The sequence below is a fragment of the Balaenoptera ricei genome, chromosome 13 (assembly GCF_028023285.1).
Source record: "Balaenoptera ricei isolate mBalRic1 chromosome 13, mBalRic1.hap2, whole genome shotgun sequence".
NCBI classification, from domain to species: Eukaryota; Metazoa; Chordata; class Mammalia; order Artiodactyla; family Balaenopteridae; genus Balaenoptera; species Balaenoptera ricei.
This window is the reverse complement of record NC_082651.1, coordinates 76,161,176-76,177,750: the sequence shown is the minus strand read 5'-3', so window position 1 is coordinate 76,177,750 and position 16,575 is coordinate 76,161,176. Positions and strand designations below refer to the sequence as shown.

The 16,575-nt window shown below is 38.4% G+C and overlaps 1 protein-coding gene across 8 annotated transcripts in view; it reads left to right on the top strand.

The window, feature by feature from the left end:
• LTBP1 (latent transforming growth factor beta binding protein 1) overlaps positions 1-16,575 on the top strand; it is a 427,484-nt gene that overhangs the window by 321,337 nt on the left and 89,572 nt on the right. For all 8 annotated transcript variants that reach the window (XM_059943619.1, XM_059943615.1, XM_059943620.1 and 5 more), the window contains 3 exons: positions 4,313-4,435; positions 10,884-11,006; positions 13,527-13,649. In XM_059943619.1, coding sequence (XP_059799602.1) covers positions 4,313-4,435; positions 10,884-11,006; positions 13,527-13,649 — 369 coding nt within the window. The remainder of the gene's footprint in view (positions 1-4,312; positions 4,436-10,883; positions 11,007-13,526; positions 13,650-16,575) is intronic.

The following is a 16,575-nucleotide window of genomic DNA, read 5'->3' as shown; positions in this document are numbered from 1 at the left end:
TAAAGTAGAGGAACAACATCATTGGTCAGATTTGTATTTTAGAAATATTGCTGTGGCTGCAATTTGGATAATGGATTTGATAGGGTAAAACTTTAAATAGAGAAACAGAAGATTATGCCAATAACCCAGGTGAGAGAGAATGGTAGTGGTGGGAATGAAGTAAAGTTGGGTGTATTTGAGAGAGATTTGGTAAGTAGAATTTACATGACTTGGTAGTAAATTGAATGTGGGGAAAGAGGGAGAGTAAGGAATCCAGAAGGGATGACTCCCAAGTTTCTGACTTGGGCGTCTGAGTGGGTCATGGTAGCCTATATTGACATGAGAGACAGCATAAAGAGAAGGCAGGAAAAGGATCAGTTTGGGCCATGAGGACTCGAGAGGTGCCTGTGGGACATCAAGTAGAGATGTCCCAGTAAACTAACAGAATATAACAGTAAAATTAATTTCTAAGATCATAGCTGTGGCGATGAGCAGTTAAGGAGAGAGGTCTGGCTAAAGATACAACACTGAGTTTATTTCATTCCCTTTTCATCCACCAAGTGAGACTACACTCTAGACACCTTCCTTCTGTATAGAGATTCTTTTTATTTTTTTTAAATTGAGGTATAATTGTGAGATAGCATTGTATTTCAGGTGTACAAAATGATTCAATATTTGTATACATTGCAACATGATCACCATAATAAGTCTAGTTGACATCCATCACCATACATGGTTACAAAATTTTTTTTTCTTGTGATGAAGACTTTTAAGATCCACAGCTGACCCTCTAACAATGAGGGCGTTAGGGGCACCAACCCTCTGTGCAGCTGAAAATCTGCATGTAACTTACAGTTGGCCCCCTGCGTCCACGGTTTCTCCCAACCACGGATCGTGTAGTACTGTAGTATTTACTGTTGAAAAAAATCCGTGTGTAAGTGGATGCATGCAGTTCAAACCCATGTTCTTCAAGGGCCAACTGTATTCTCTTGGCAACTTTCAAGTACACAATACAGTGTTACTAACTATGGTCACCATGCTGTACATTACATCACCATGACATTTATTTTATAGCTGGAGGTTTGTACCTTTTGATTCTAAATCAAAGACATTTTTAGTGATATTCTACTATATATCATTATCTCTTTAAGAGCATAAGTGCCACTAAGCTCATGTACTTATTCAATTCAAACTGTTCTATCTACAGGATTCTGGTTCCATGCAATTATGACTGTAGTAAGTAAAGAATAAACACATCAGGGTCTCCTAGATATTTCAAAGCATTCTGCTTCATCGTTAATCATGGTAGTAGCCTGGTAAAATAGAAGTTTTATAAGTATCTCCTGAATGGTAATCTGCAATGCCTGTTAATTTACTTTAAGAGAAAATATGGTCTTAGAAATGAATTTTACTGTTATATTCTGCAGTCTTATAAATCACACTCTCTGGTGCATGAAAAATTAAAAAGAGCAATTGATACATTTTTCATCTTGTTAACATTTTTGAAACCAAACCAGATCCTAGACATGACATTTTTACATTGCTGTTGGAATTTCCATGCCCAGTGTCTATGTTCATTGTGTCCCATTATTTATTTTGGCTCCAGTGTTTGGCTTCTTCTTTGAAGTAGTTTGCTTTCAATGTTTACAAAAGTGGACTCCCACAACCAAAGAAAGGATGGATAATGAGTCAGTCTGAAAGTGTTATTTTTGTTTGTAATGGAATAGGGTCACTCTACTATAATTAGTGATGTTGTGAAAGCAAGGCAGAACGCCTAGGCAGTGTCAATTACTTGGCTGTTTTCCGTATGCATGTGGCATACACACACGTGCACACACACAAGATCCCCCGTGCCTTATTTTGGTAACACTCTACTTCTGAATTCCATTGTAAAAAAGAAAAAGATAGAGTACAGTTTTAATGAAATGCAGTGCAAATGAATGATTGCTGACTTAAAACTAGGTCTCTGTTAATGTGCTCCTGATTCTCTGTTAATACTGAGGTGGAAAGCTGTATTGCTTTTGTGGCGAGCATTGTGAAATGAAATGGATACAATCAAGAGCCTTTTCCTTTTTATTGTTTGTCTGCCTTATGTATAAAATACTTTGATTAAGTTGTAGCCCACTGTACAATTAAGTATAAATTGTGATGCTGTGTATATTTTTGGCACTTTGTGGTTGAAGTTTTTTCTCTTTAAATTTTTGGTTATTTATGCTACATTATATACCTTCTTTCTGCAATATACAGTGGACTTACCCAGGGGCATTCAAATGGGGCACAGAACTCAAATTTTTCTTTTTGAATTAACAATATTCTAGTAGGAGCTTAATGAAAGTTTGTTGAATGAAATCAGTGAACACTTAGATAATGATTATTGATATAAATGCTGTGTTAGCAAATCATAAAAACAAAGTCATGCCTTTTCTGTTTAACTGTTTCTATCTCTAGACTTAACTTTGCCTATGACAGAACCTTACAGTTTAAAAGATGGTCTTTGGAGTTAGGCTCACTGAGTTCAAATCTGAGCCATCAGTTTCTAATCATGTGGCCTTGGACAAGCTTTGAACTTCTTTAAATCTCAGTTCCGTCCTCTGTGAAGGGTTAGCCCATACGGATTTTGTTAGCATTAAATGAGAGAATATGTGTAAAGCCTTCAGTGCCTTCATACAATAAGTGCCTGATAAGGATTAGCTATTATTCCATTGTATATCTGTGCCACATCTTCTTTATCCATTCATCTGTCGATGGACACTTAGGTTGCTTCCATGTCCTGGCTATTGTAAATAGAGCTGCAATGAACATTATGGCACATGACTCTTTGAATTATGGTTTTCTCAGGGTATATGCCCAGTAGTGGGATTGCTGGGTCGTATGGTAGTTCTATTTTTAGTTTTTTAAGGAACCTCCATAGTGGCTATATCAATTTACATTCCCACCAACAGTGCAAGAGGGTTCCCTTTTCTCCACACCCTCTCCAGCATTTATTGTTTGTAGATTTTTTGATGATGGCCATTCTGACTGGTGTGAGGTGATAACCTCATTGTAGTTTTGATTTTCATTTCTCTAATGATTAGTGATGTTGAGCATCCTTTCATGTGTTTCTTGGCAAGCTGTATATCTTCTTTGGAGAAATGTCTGTTTAGGTCTTCTGCCCATTTTTGGATTGGGTTGTTTGTTTTTTTGATATCGAACTGCATGAGCTGCTTGTAAATAAAAAGAAACGAAATTGAGTTATTTTTAGTGAGGTGGATGGACCTAGAGTCTGTCATACAGTGAAGTAACTCAGAAAGAGAAAAACAAGTACCGTATGCTAACACATATATATGGAATCTAAAAAAAAAATGTAAAATTGATAGCTAGTGGGAAGCAGCCGCATAGCACAGGGAGATCAGCTCGGTGCTTTGTGACCACCTAGAGGTGGGGAATAGGGAGGGTGCGAGGGAGGGAGATGCAAGAGGGAAGAGATATGGGGATATATGTATATGTATAGCTGATTCACTGTGTTATAAAGCAGAAACTAACACACCATTGTAAAGCAATTATACTCCAATAAAGATGTTAAAAAAAAATAAGATTAGCTATTATTATTGTATCTGCCTCTTCAGCCTATACCCCACCTTCAAACTACCCATTAGGCTTATGTTTGTCCCCTAGGTTGTTTTTTTTTTCTTAAATCACTGATTCAATGCCATCTTAGAATGTTTTGCCAGATTTTTTTTCACCTTTCTGTTAAAACTTTCCCATGGTTTTTCTGGGTCATGAGTCATATCTCTTGCTTCGGTAAACGCTCACATTCTACTGAAGTTCATCAGTTCCCTAACTAGACCTCCACACGTCTGTGGTTCTTTGGAATATTTTATCTTGCAGGGGATGTTGCTCTACATCTATCCTCTCTTCCTCACTCCCCTCTAAAACAAGCCTTCCATTGAGTTTATTTGTAGAGCATGTTTGGTTCCTTTTTTTGAGTTACTTTGCAGAAAGTAAATTAAGCCACGGAACCATCATACACATACCTCATACCAGAGCTTCTCCTCCTCTTAAGGGCTAATTTGAAAGCTTATCTTAAAGAACCTGCCCCTCTTGGGAATTCTCTGGTGGTCCAGTGGTTAGGACTCCACACTGTCACTGCTGAGGGCCTGGGTTCAATCCTTGGTTGGGGAACTAAAAATCCCAGAAGCCGCATGGTGCGGCCAAAAAAAAGAAAAAAGAATCTGCCCCTCTTTAGAAGATCCACTATTTCTGTTTCTAACCAAATTCAACTTTATTTATGTTTTATTTCTTTTTTTCCTCTTTGTCTTTTTTTCCCCCTTTCCATTATACCCCATTCTTTAAGATGTGGATGAATGCCTGGAACCAGATATCTGCACAAATGGTACTTGCTCCAACCTCGAAGGATCCTACATGTGTTCATGCCACAAGGGCTATACCCCAACTCCAGACCACAAGCACTGTAAAGGTAAATACTGTGATCAGATGTCTCATTTTTATTTGAACTGCATTTAAAAACATATTAGAGTCACTAGCCTTAAAAAAGGGAAACATACTACCTGTCATTTATTTTGATTGAGCTACTTGGAGCACATTTTGGTTGACATCTTTGAAAGTGACTCCTCATGGTGATTAAATACAGACCCTATCTGTTTACATAGAGAAAAACAGTGTTTTTTTTAGAGAATATCTGTAAACCACAGATCTATTTTGTTTTTTCCAGTTATAAAAACGATACATGCAGTTGTACAACTCTGTGAATATACTAAAAACTATTGAATTGTACACTTTAAATAGATGAATTATGTGGTGTGTGATTTTTATTTCAATAAAATTGCTATTAAAAAACATGCATTTGCTATACGAAATGTAGCAAATGCAGAAAGGTAAAAAAGATAAAGTAATAATCTTTCAACCTCATTTATGGATATTCATATCTCATGGATATTTTATATCATTATGTTCTGTGTACAGTTTTCTATCTTGCTTTTTATCATTTAATAGTCTATCATGAACATTTTACATTTATTAATAACTCTTTTCAAACATTAGTTTTAAAGGCAGTGTAATATCCCGGTGTATTGCTGTGTCACCATTTTCTTGCTGTTCTTCAGGTGTTGAACAACATATTTTTTCCAGCTTCTGATTATTATGTAAAAATAAAACCTAACAGGCATCTCTTTAAAAAATAAACCTTTGCCTGAATTTTCGGATTACTTCCTTATTTATAAAAGTGGAAGAATCAGGCAAAATGTTCTGTGTTTAACTATTTCAATAGAGAACACTAATTTCTAATTTTAAAATATGTGTTTCTTTTGCTTCTAAAAGATTTAATATGTATTTTATGTGCTCATTTCCTTTAATAATTTCCTAAACACTTCTAATTATTAAACACTTATTTCATACATCTGTTAAATATTTATATTTCCTCTTTTGTAAATTTGTTAATATCTTTTCCCATTAATCAAGTTTTTAAGTCAATGTGTATGAACACTTTATATATAGGATATATATATATATAAACCTATGTACAGTGTATATATTTAACATATACCGTTTTCTTCAGAATATTAGTGTAATTTGTCCAAGGTTTCGCTAATTTTTTAAATAATTTTTTAAGAAATTTTCATTTTTTCTGCAGTTAAATCTATGGACTGTTTCCATTCTGCTATCTTCCATCACTTTTATACCTAAAAGCATGCTCTTTCAAAGGGAGAAAGAGGAAATAAGTAAAAAAATTTTTCTTTACTGTCTCAATGAAAGTGAAGGATCTAAGGTAGTGATTAATTTATCACTGTGGTAGGGAAGCAGTAAACAGATACCCTACTACTGACCTGTAAGAATTGAAGCATCTTCCACTGGCAGTAGGGAATTCACAGACGTCTGGATTTGGTGCCTTATTCCTTCCATGCAGCAGAATACTATCCACTCCCAGGAGAGCATATGAAGTAGGCACATCTCCCTTTTCTCCTGGTCCTTTCCCACATCTGCAACTTTCCTTCTGACTCCTTAAGCTGGGCATCTCCTCAGAAAAAGTTAAACATGAGAATCACTTGAAAGGTATTATATCTTCCTTACATACAGGACGAATGGTGGCTGAAGGTCTCAACATTAGAACCCATTGTTAATCTTTATTTGATTGCTGTATCTGGTTTATTGCCATAACCTGTCATATTACTTTCTCTTCCCAGTCTGCCTGCTTCTTTTCATCTGCTTATTCATAAAAACCCTTGTAATCGGCCCCTACTTCACATTCCAAATTTGTCACCACTGCTTTCTTCAATTTGCAATCTCTGTCCCATCCAACTGATGTCACAACGGCCCTGGGTATATTCTGTGCTTATTTTGACGCAAGTACTTGCTCATGATTATACTGCCCTGCACACCCATCTTCTTCCTCACTACTGACCTGAATCCTGGCTCTTCCAGGGATTCACTATACAACCTTGGATAAATAATCTCAGGTTTCCTGTTATCATGTCATCCCTAAAATTCGAGGATTGGACTCTCTAGAGGGAAAATGCACAGAGTAAATACATGTTGAATGAATGACTCATTACCACCATCTTCCTCTTGGCATTGCCATCCCAGATGAGACTGCCCTTCTCTAGTCAGTCTCCCTACTACCTGTGAATTCACACCATCAATTGATGCCACCCCTAGGAACACTCGTATTTTCCAGCCTCTGGGGCACTCTGCTGGGCTGCTGCAGAAGCTTCTATTCATCCTTCCTTTCCTTCCTCTCAAGTGTATCAAGGAACCAACGTGTTCCAGGCACTGCGTATGTTACCAAGAGGCTGAAATCTCTCAAAGAACTATTACTCATTGGAAGAGATGCAAACCTGCATCAGATAATTGGAGACAGTAAAGTACTAAGTAATGAAAGTTAAGTCGTCAGTGATGTCATGTGAATGTCATGTACTCCTGACATTATGTGAGGACCAAAGCACTTTACCTCTGTGCTATTCTTTCCAAAAACCTGTAACCCCAGTCTTAATCATGAGAAAAACATCAGACAAGTCCAAATTGGGGACATTCTGTAGAATTCTGGCCCATATCCTCAAGGCAATTGACGTTGTCAAAACAAGGAAAGACTGACTGGAGAGATGAGACACCTGAATATAATGTGGTCCCCTGGATTGGATCCTGGAACAGAAAGAGGACCTGCATGGAAAAACTGGTGAAATCCAAATAAGTCTGGAGTTTAGGTTTTTTTTTTTCTTTTAAAAGGCAGTATGTCATATTCTAGCTGTGATACTCTGAAGCTGTGTTAGCTTGGATAAGTTATCTCATTTCGCCAAGCCTTACTTGCTCATCTGCAAGAAGGTAACAATAATGGCACCTATGAGGGTTGATGTGAGGATTGCATGAGAAAATATAGGGTAATGAGATATCAGAGATAATACATGGAGGATGAGATATAAGGCAGGGACAGAGCATGACATTTTGTGGTAGATGTTGTTATTCACCGAATAATAGGCATGTACAAAGTTCTGCTGAAGCCAAGAAGTGTGTGACTAATTCTGATTGCTTGCTTCTGGGAAGGCTTTGCAGAGGTGTCGCTATTTGAACTTGGTCTTAAAATATTGAATACAGAGGGGAGAAAACCTTATAGGGCAGAGGAAACAGCACATATCAAAGCTTGGAGATAGGAAAGGGCTGTTATGTCTACTTGCCATTTAAATTTGCCCTCTACTCTGATTCTCCTGGTGTCTTTCCATTACAGCCTGGGATAGGATCAGGCAAGATCCCCATCTGGAGAAACCTACATATGCACTAGTTGTTTTCCTTACTCCCCAATCAAAGCCTTTCCTTTTTACAGTAACAAATTGTATAACATCCTTTTTCATTAATTATTTCATAATCTTTCCCAAACGACCTCAGTTCACAGATGTCAAGTTTACCCAGATCATAAATCTGTTTTCCAACATTGCAGTAACTCTGCTAATTTCACTCTGTTGATAGTCCTAAATATTGACTGTGTCTTCACCTCACTCAATGTACTGACAACTCTTTTCAGGTTGTAAATACATTATCTAGTGTATTAATCCATTACTTATTTGTATCTTTTTGTATTTCTTTGTACATTTTAGTGCTGTATGTACTAAATGTATAAATACCTAGAGATAGTCTCTATTTTAACTCTGAGCAGGACTTACCATAATAATATGTGCAAAAAGTCCATAAAGAAATACCTTTTGGGACTTCCCTGGTGGCACAGTGGTTAACAATCTGCCTGCCAATGCAGGGGACACGGGTTCGAGCCCCGGTCCGGGAAGATCCCATATACCACGGAGCATCTAAGCCCGTGCACCACAACTACTGAGCCTGTGCTCTAGAGCCCGAGAGTCACAATTACTGAAGCCCGCATGCCTAGAGCCCATGCTCCGCAAAAAGAGAAGCCACCACAATGAGAAGCCCACACACCGCAATGAAGAGTAGCCCCTGCTCGCTGCAACTAGAGAAAGCCTGCATGCAGCAACGAAGACCCAATACAGCCAAAATAAAAAGAAATAAAATAAATAAATTTATTTAAAAAAACAAACAAATACCTTTTGTGAAGAATAATATTTTCTGTTCATCTCTTGGCACAAGAGAGAGAAGACATTTGTCCTGCATGCCTATTTTATTAGAAAGTGTTCTTTTGTCATAGGAATTTTGTCCCTCATCAGAAAAGAAAAAATTGCTTTTTAATGTGTAGAATTATGCTGCCTCTGTTCCCCTGTGTCCTTTTAAAGACCCAAAGATCACCTCATTCAAGATAACAGAGTTGCCTCGAGTTTTTCCAAATATGTGTATCATTACTTATAATGAATTACTTCTGACAGTCTTCCCAACATAAATGAGTAACTTATGTAAGATGTCTGGTGTATCCTGACAGTACTTGGAATGGAGGGTGTAGTCTTGCTTCAAACATCTTCACATGGGAATGCTTAATTTGTCATCTTCTTTGAGAAAGTCAAAAAGAGGCCAAAGCATTAAAAATGTTGTCAGACATTACGTGAGATCCAGCCAGCTACATGAGCTATTGTTGGTCTTAAATTCTTGAACTGACGTCTCAAGTATTTTATAGAATGTGCTGAAAGAAAACATGGTGTGGGCTCGTCTTTGCTGTCGACCACTTGAAAAGCTAGTAGTCTGAGAATGCTGGAAAGGTGTGAAATCATTCGTAAGACAAAATTCTTATGTAATTTCTCTACTGGTAGTCAACAGTTGACAGCCAGGAATTATATATAAACAAAAGGGATCAACTTCACAATAAGTGAAAGAAAAGTTTCTAGTAAACTCAAGTAATTTCTGCAAGAAATTAAATCAGAAACAAATTTCTGAACTCCAGTTACATTAATAGTCAATGTGAGCTTTTTCAGGAAACATAACCTGACACCTTGCTTGCATGAAGATAAAATTCAAAAGGTTAATGCCTCACTAGAGGTTAAGAAATGCAACTTTGCTCAGGAAACAGATAATTGTCAGTAATACTTGAGGGAAAAGACTGCAGTTAATTGAGTTCTCCTGGCAAAAAACTTGTAGATGCAAGGGGGGAAAGTGGTGGAGGAGCGGGGTGGTGGTGGGGTGAGTTGGGAGATTGGGATTGACATGTATACACTAATATGTATAAAATGGATAACTAATAAGAACGTGCTATATAAAAAAAAATAAACTTATAGATGCATTTTAAGTAACAGGATATTTTCAGAAGGAAGTACTAGTCAGACATTGATCTTTAGGACGTTATTTCCTTAAAACAAGTTCTGCTCTTTTAAGATCAGGACTCCTCTCTCCCACTCTGAGTACAGGGCTGGTGTGTTTTCATCCATTGTCTCCACTAATCCTCACAGCAAACCTGTAGTGGAGGCGGTGAAGCTCAGTCCTACCATAATTTAATAATCATAAACTCTTACAAACTGACTAGCTATTCAGCAGAACATTCTGAGGCTGTATCCACATAGAGAAGGCAAGACAACGTTATCTAATTAGATCAGACCAACCTTACAGCCAAACAAAAACGTTTAGAAAACACGCGCTGCTTCTACCACAAGTGTTCAAGTTATTGAGGAGGCCAGGCTTTTCTTCATTCGTGTAAATTCATATCCACGACTAGGACACTTATAAAGAATTATGTTCTTTCTCAGTCAATAGCTCTATGTTTATTCAAGGCATTTGAAAAAAAATCCTCACTCATCACTTTCTCCTTAGACATTCCAACATCTATCATCAAAACATTACCATGCCTCTTGGCTTTCCTTGTTACTTTGAAAATGAGCTCAGTGTCCTTTAACACAACTGTTTGACCTTATACTTTTCCAGGTTCTTCTAGTACAGTAGAAATGTTTATTTCCTCCCGTAACTGCCTCCATTATGGTTTTGTTTTTTAAATTCTTGGGAAAGTTTAAATTCTGCCTTTTTTCTGCCTTCTACAGGCCTGCAAACTGCCTCGTAGCCATTATTTTGTGCTGAGGTTCTTTCTTTTTCCAACTCTAAAATATTTCATGTTGTGTTTGTGCTGTATCCAAAGTATGAGAGAGAGAGAGAGATGGCAAAGAGCTTGATGTTGTATTGAAAGCAATTTTACTTCATCATAAATTTATCATCTATTTGTAATTATTTCTTTTCTACAGTTCAGCATACTGAGGTTGATGTGAGGAACACTGGTGGGCTGATTCAAACTAAAATGTAGAGTGCCTCACCTAGGAGAAGTACTATTATTTTTGTGATAATAACCCCAGAATGCATTGGAAAGGGCAGAGCCTTTTTTTCTGCTTATTAAGAATTTTCTACTGTGGGTCATGCCTTAAAAGACCAGCCTGGAAATGGAAGGCTTTGAGGACAGTAGCTTGGTTTACAGTTTCAAACTTTAGCTAATGGGGTGTTTAGATATAAGAACTAATGTAAAACAATTGTCATTGTGTTTACAGATGTTGACGAATGTCAGCAAGGGAATCTGTGCATAAACGGGCAGTGCAAAAACACCGAGGGCTCCTTCAGGTGTACCTGTGGGCAGGGCTACCAGCTGTCAGCGACAAAAGACCAGTGTGAAGGTAGGAGTGTGGCACCATGAACTACTGTGATTGCAGTTTAAGGCACGTGCCTAAAAAAAAAAAGTGCACTCAGTAAAGTGAGTGGGTTTTGAGAAACTACCTACGTGATTGTTTTATTGCGCCAGAAATCAAGGGACTTACACTTAAGTCAGGAAAGTCAATGAATCAGGATGGAAAAAGTCTAAATTTGAAAACTAAGGTATTAGTGATCAGTGGCTGGGCATTACTATTGGAAAGAAAAATGGTTGCTCTCTGTGTAATTCCTTACTTGCAGAAAATCGATTGTATTAAAATCATTTGAAAGTTTCACCTAATAGGATTAACACTTAGAAGGGAATTATGTCAGCCTGGTACTATGTTTTGGAATATTAATGACCTAGTTTTTGTATGCACTGAGCTTTTTAAAATTCTTACTTTAAAAATAATAATCACTAAACAAGACTTTTCAGGAAGACTGAAATAGCATCCCCCTTATACTCAGGGATAAAGTTTGTGAAATATACCCTGTTCCTACAGGTGATAGTGAGGATTTTGGACCTCGCTGGGATTGACCTTAGACTTAAAAAAAGTATTTTTCTTCATTGAACTTCATACAGAATTACAGATTAGCCCTTCAACAATACATGTTTGAACTGCATGGGTCCATTTATACGCAGACTTTTTCAGTGAATACGTAGTAGAATACTACACGATCTGTGGTTGGTTGAATCCTCAGATGCAGAACTGTGGAGACAGAAGACCAGCTGTCAGGTTAAATGCGAATTTTTGACTGTGTGGTGGTTGGCACCCCTAACCCCCTCATTGTTCAAGGGTCAACTGTACTTCACTTCCCAACAAGTATATGCTTCCTGAGCTTGAAAATACTATGGTATCAAAAAAAAGAAAAAAAAAATACTATGGTATCACCAGTGACAAGCACAAGTGTCCAGAGTTCCTGAAAAGAAATGTCATTTAAACGACATTTATTTAAGAATACACACTGTACACGATCAGTTGTTTTATTATAGGGAAACAAATCATATCCATGTCTGTATGTAAACTTTAGATATTTAATAAGTAGAAAGGTCTCCTGAGGTAGTGTTATAAAAAAGACAATGTATGGTGGTCCTACAAAGGGATCTACCAATATTATCATAACCTTCTTCAATTATCCCTTTCTAGAACATAGAAAGTCATTATAATACCTAATCTAGAGGTGAAGAATGATCAAACACACACAAACACACTCATGTACACAGATAAATTAAGTAATTTGTTCTAGATTCTAGTCCCTCTCAAAGTTTTTATACTTTATTTAATGCATCCTGACCTTTACAGTGTGTGTGATAAGAGTAGAGGTCCACACATAATATAATAAGGCTATCGTGTTCATAGTCCTTCCTTTTGAAGAGCCAGTGATGTCACTCCTAGAGATAAGTCGGACACAGGAGAGTCACCCACCAGGTTAGAAATAGGGGCAAACCAATTTTAGGTGCTAAATGCCAGGATAATCAGAATGGTGCTGTAAGCAGAGTAGGATAGAGCAGTGGTGTAGGGTCCCTGTGGTGTTAACTCTTGCAGAATCACATTGCCAGAAGTAGATACACATACACAAATGTGATGAATAAAGTTTATCAGCAAACAACATGAAATAAGTGCCTGCTGATTGTTGAAACACTAGGTCATCTAGGAGTAAAAAAAGATGTGGTAGACATAGGCCCTGCCTCAGGAAAGTCAGAATCTAATGGTGAAAGTAAATGATGGAATACATGCAATATATTATCATGCCTTTTATGCGTGGATATGATGCAGGCACGTGTGTGAGCCTGAGCTCAGGATTGTGGTTACAGAACAAATAATCTCTAAGCAGAGGATGTGTGTGTCAAGCAAGAGAGATTCAGAGGCAATGTAGGTATCAAATGGGCTGAGAGCAGGGAAGGACCATTAGATTTGCCCAGAAAATCATTGAGAGAGAGAGAAGGTGGAAGCCTCATTGCTAGGGGTCTAGAGGGTAAATTACTGAAAAAGAAGACATTCATGCCATGACACTTTTCAATCAGGGGGGTCAGCAAACTTCTCCTGTAAAGAGCCAGATAGTATATGAATATGTGGTGCTATTTTCCAATAAAACTTTATTTATAATAATAGGCAGTGGTGGGCTGTAACTTGCTGACCCCTGCTTTAGACTATCACAGGCCGTAGTGCTTTTAAACTCAGAGTGTTAAACTTGAACCTATAGAAGGAATTCCAAGAAGCTTCATTGTGATTCCCAGATTACAGCCAAGTATTTGCCCCTCATCAGTGACCAGTGGAATTAATATGTACAGATTCTTAGCTCATTGCTTAAAATTTTAAGCTCATCTGGTTTTCCCTACTGGGATATTAATGAGTGACCTTTTACTAGAGGTCAGTTTGAGTCACATAATGAAAATTCTAAATTAATTAGAAACCAGATAGTTTATAGACCTCCTTTACATGAATGATTAAAAACTGACTTTTAAAGCACCACTTCTAAGTTTCTTTTTACTCTCTTGCTCATAGATATTGATGAATGCCAGCACCGTCATCTCTGCAGTAATGGGCAGTGCAGGAACACGGAGGGCTCCTTCCGCTGTGTTTGTGACCAGGGTTACAGAGCGTCTGCCCTTGGAGACCATTGTGAAGGTGAGAATTGCTCTTGATTGCAGAATCATAAAATGTGAGAATCAGGATCAGGGGAATCTGGACATCAACTTGGCCTCTGTCCTTGACCCCATACTTTTGACTTCACAGTTGAGGACACTAGGTCCCTGCAAGATATTTTCCCCATGGTCACACAAATTGTGCCAAGAAGTGCATAGAATCAAGGTTTTCCTTACACTACTCAGAGCAGTTATGCCAGAAGAATTATGCCAGCTAAATGAGTAAAGAATCAGTTTAACTCTTCTCAGCTGTGGATGGTTTATCCTGGGTGTATAGTTCTGTATAGCATCCACTGGGATGCAGGACCAGTGATACCAACGATCCAAGTAAGTAAAGACAAGTTAATTTTCCAGATAAATGTAAAGTTTTTTAAGCCGGACTTTAATTTTGAGCTTTTCACATAAAATATTTCTTCAAGATAACCCACGTGTACAGCATTATGAGTTGTTAACCACTTTCACTACCTGCCTTGGCTCAGAACCCCTCTGGGTGGTCAGGGCTGCTGAAGCTGCCTGTCACCAGCCTGTCACTTGTGAATTCTCTGTGTTCACTGTGTTTTTTTCCCACTCATCTGCTGATTTGCTGCATTTAGACCCTGTCAGTTATGAAAGCAGAAATGTGAACGTGGCAGGGTTTGCCTCACATGGTGAGGTAGTGGCTGCTTGAGGGTCTGAACCCCACCTTTGAGAGAAGAGAATGAGCTTTTCAGTGACTGGTTTTGTGGCACATGCTTCAGTGGCCCCAGATACTTTTCGACTTTTCAGTCCCATTGGTTGGGAAGGATCAACTGTACTGTATCCTTCTCTTCTGACCAGAGAACTTGGCTCAAACAGTCACAACCTGTCTGGAGGGCAATTGGTGCTGTTTCAGAGGTGTTAAAATGTACATTATTGTTGAATCAGTGGGTCATCTTCTAGGATTTTATCCTAAGGTAATAATGTTTTTCAAAGAGTTAATACAACCAGTGAAAAGTTGTAATCAACATACCTATTGAAAAAATAGGCAAATGATCAAGTGATAAGTCATGATAACAATAATAATTGGTTGTCTGAAAACTGTGGATGGGGAACTCTACAATATATGAGTAAATGTTGATGATTCAACATAGTGGCAATGCAAGATGGAAGAGGCAGTCGTGTTGCTGGGAGCCAGTCATGGAAGAATCTATTCTAGAAGTAAGTAGGTGGTAGGGCACATGCTAAGGCACTGAAAACCTACACTGACCACCAGTATGTTTTTTGCCCTAATTCCTGGCCTAGCCAAGAGGATAGCCAGGCCATTGACTAAGTCTTGGGTAATGGGTGCTTATTATAGGACATGTTCCTCTATTTTGGCTGTTTTAATGTATAACCATTTCACCAGAAGTCCAATATTTTTATTCTAAAACCATCCATTTCATGAAAAGCCAAATAAAAACTTTTCCCTGGCTTGCTTGTCATTATTAATATATATGTTCCGTAAGAAAGCTTCTTTTTAAGTATATAATCAGACTCTTTTCTCTTCAAGTCAGGACTAATTTCCCTAGTGTCTTAGGTTATAAATAGGACTGGAGTCTGAATTAATTCAGAGCTCCCTTTGAAACGATATTAGCACTTCAGCCTGCTAATTCCCAACTAGCACTGTTTCTGACCCTTCCCAGTCTTATGTAGCTGTAATTAACTGAGCTGTGACGGCTCACATGCCTTTCACAGCTGTGGGAGGAAGAGCCATCTTTCTTGTTGGCATTTCTGTTTACACGTGTGATTTTCCTCTCCTAACTCTGGCAGAGACTTGTTTTCTTACAGCGTTATCCTGCAGTCCTGCTGGCCTTCTCATGGAGTCAGAATCCCAAGCATTGTGCTAATTTCTGTGGGCAACGTACGCCAGCACACTCAGTAGCCACTCAGTCTGTGATTCTGGGTGGCCTCAGTTGCCCTGGTTATTAGAGGTCTTGGCATCTCAGCCTTCAAAGGCTCTGCCTCTGACTTGTTCTCCCTCCAGGCACAGTCTCTGCTTCCATGCCTACCTTGGCATCTTCCCCGGCCCCTTGCTGTGGTTGCTCCATGCTAGTCCCTTGCAAAGCCTGAGAAGAAGATTCATGATTTACTCTGTCTTCCTATGGCCCTTCTCTGTTGGTCATTTCTTTGCAGACCAAATCGAAAAAGGGAAGAAGTGCTAGTATTTCTTATCTTCTGACATTTCTTTCCAAGTCAGAGTCATCCATTTATTCATTTATGCATTCATTCAACAAAAATGTGAGTGTCAAGGATGTGCCAGGCACTGTTCTAGGTACAGGATATACAGCAATAAACCAAACAGACAAAAAGTCCTGCCCTCGTGGAGCTTACATTTTAGGGAGGGAGATAACAATAAACATGATAAAGAAATAAACTATATAGTTTGTTAAATGACAGTAAATGTTAAGGGGAAAATTAAAGTGGGGCACATGGGGGGTGCTGAGAGAGGGAGGGAGAGTGATGGTCTTAAATAAGTAGGCAAGCAGAGGTTAGCATGAGATGATGACATTTGATTATTTCTGGGGGAATGTTCCATGAAAAGGCTTTGTGGAGGAGATTAGGAGCTTGACTTGGGCATTTTCAGTTTATGTTGCCTACAGTGGGTATCCAAATGAAGATATCTGAAAGGCAATTGGACCTATGTGTTTGGAATTCAGGGGTGAGTTCTGAGCTGGGATTCATCAGCACGTAGACACTGTTTAAAGCCATGAAGTTGGATGGGATCACCAAGGGAGTGACTGTAGCTAGAAGAGAGAAGTTGTCCAAAGACTGAGTCCTTGCCCCTCATTTATTTAGAAGTGAGGAGGTGATAAGGAACAAGCAGAGGGGATTGAGAAAAAGTGGCAAGGGAAGGAGCAAAACCAGAATCCAAGAGAAGAGAACATTTCAAAGAGGGTGTGATGAGCCTGGGT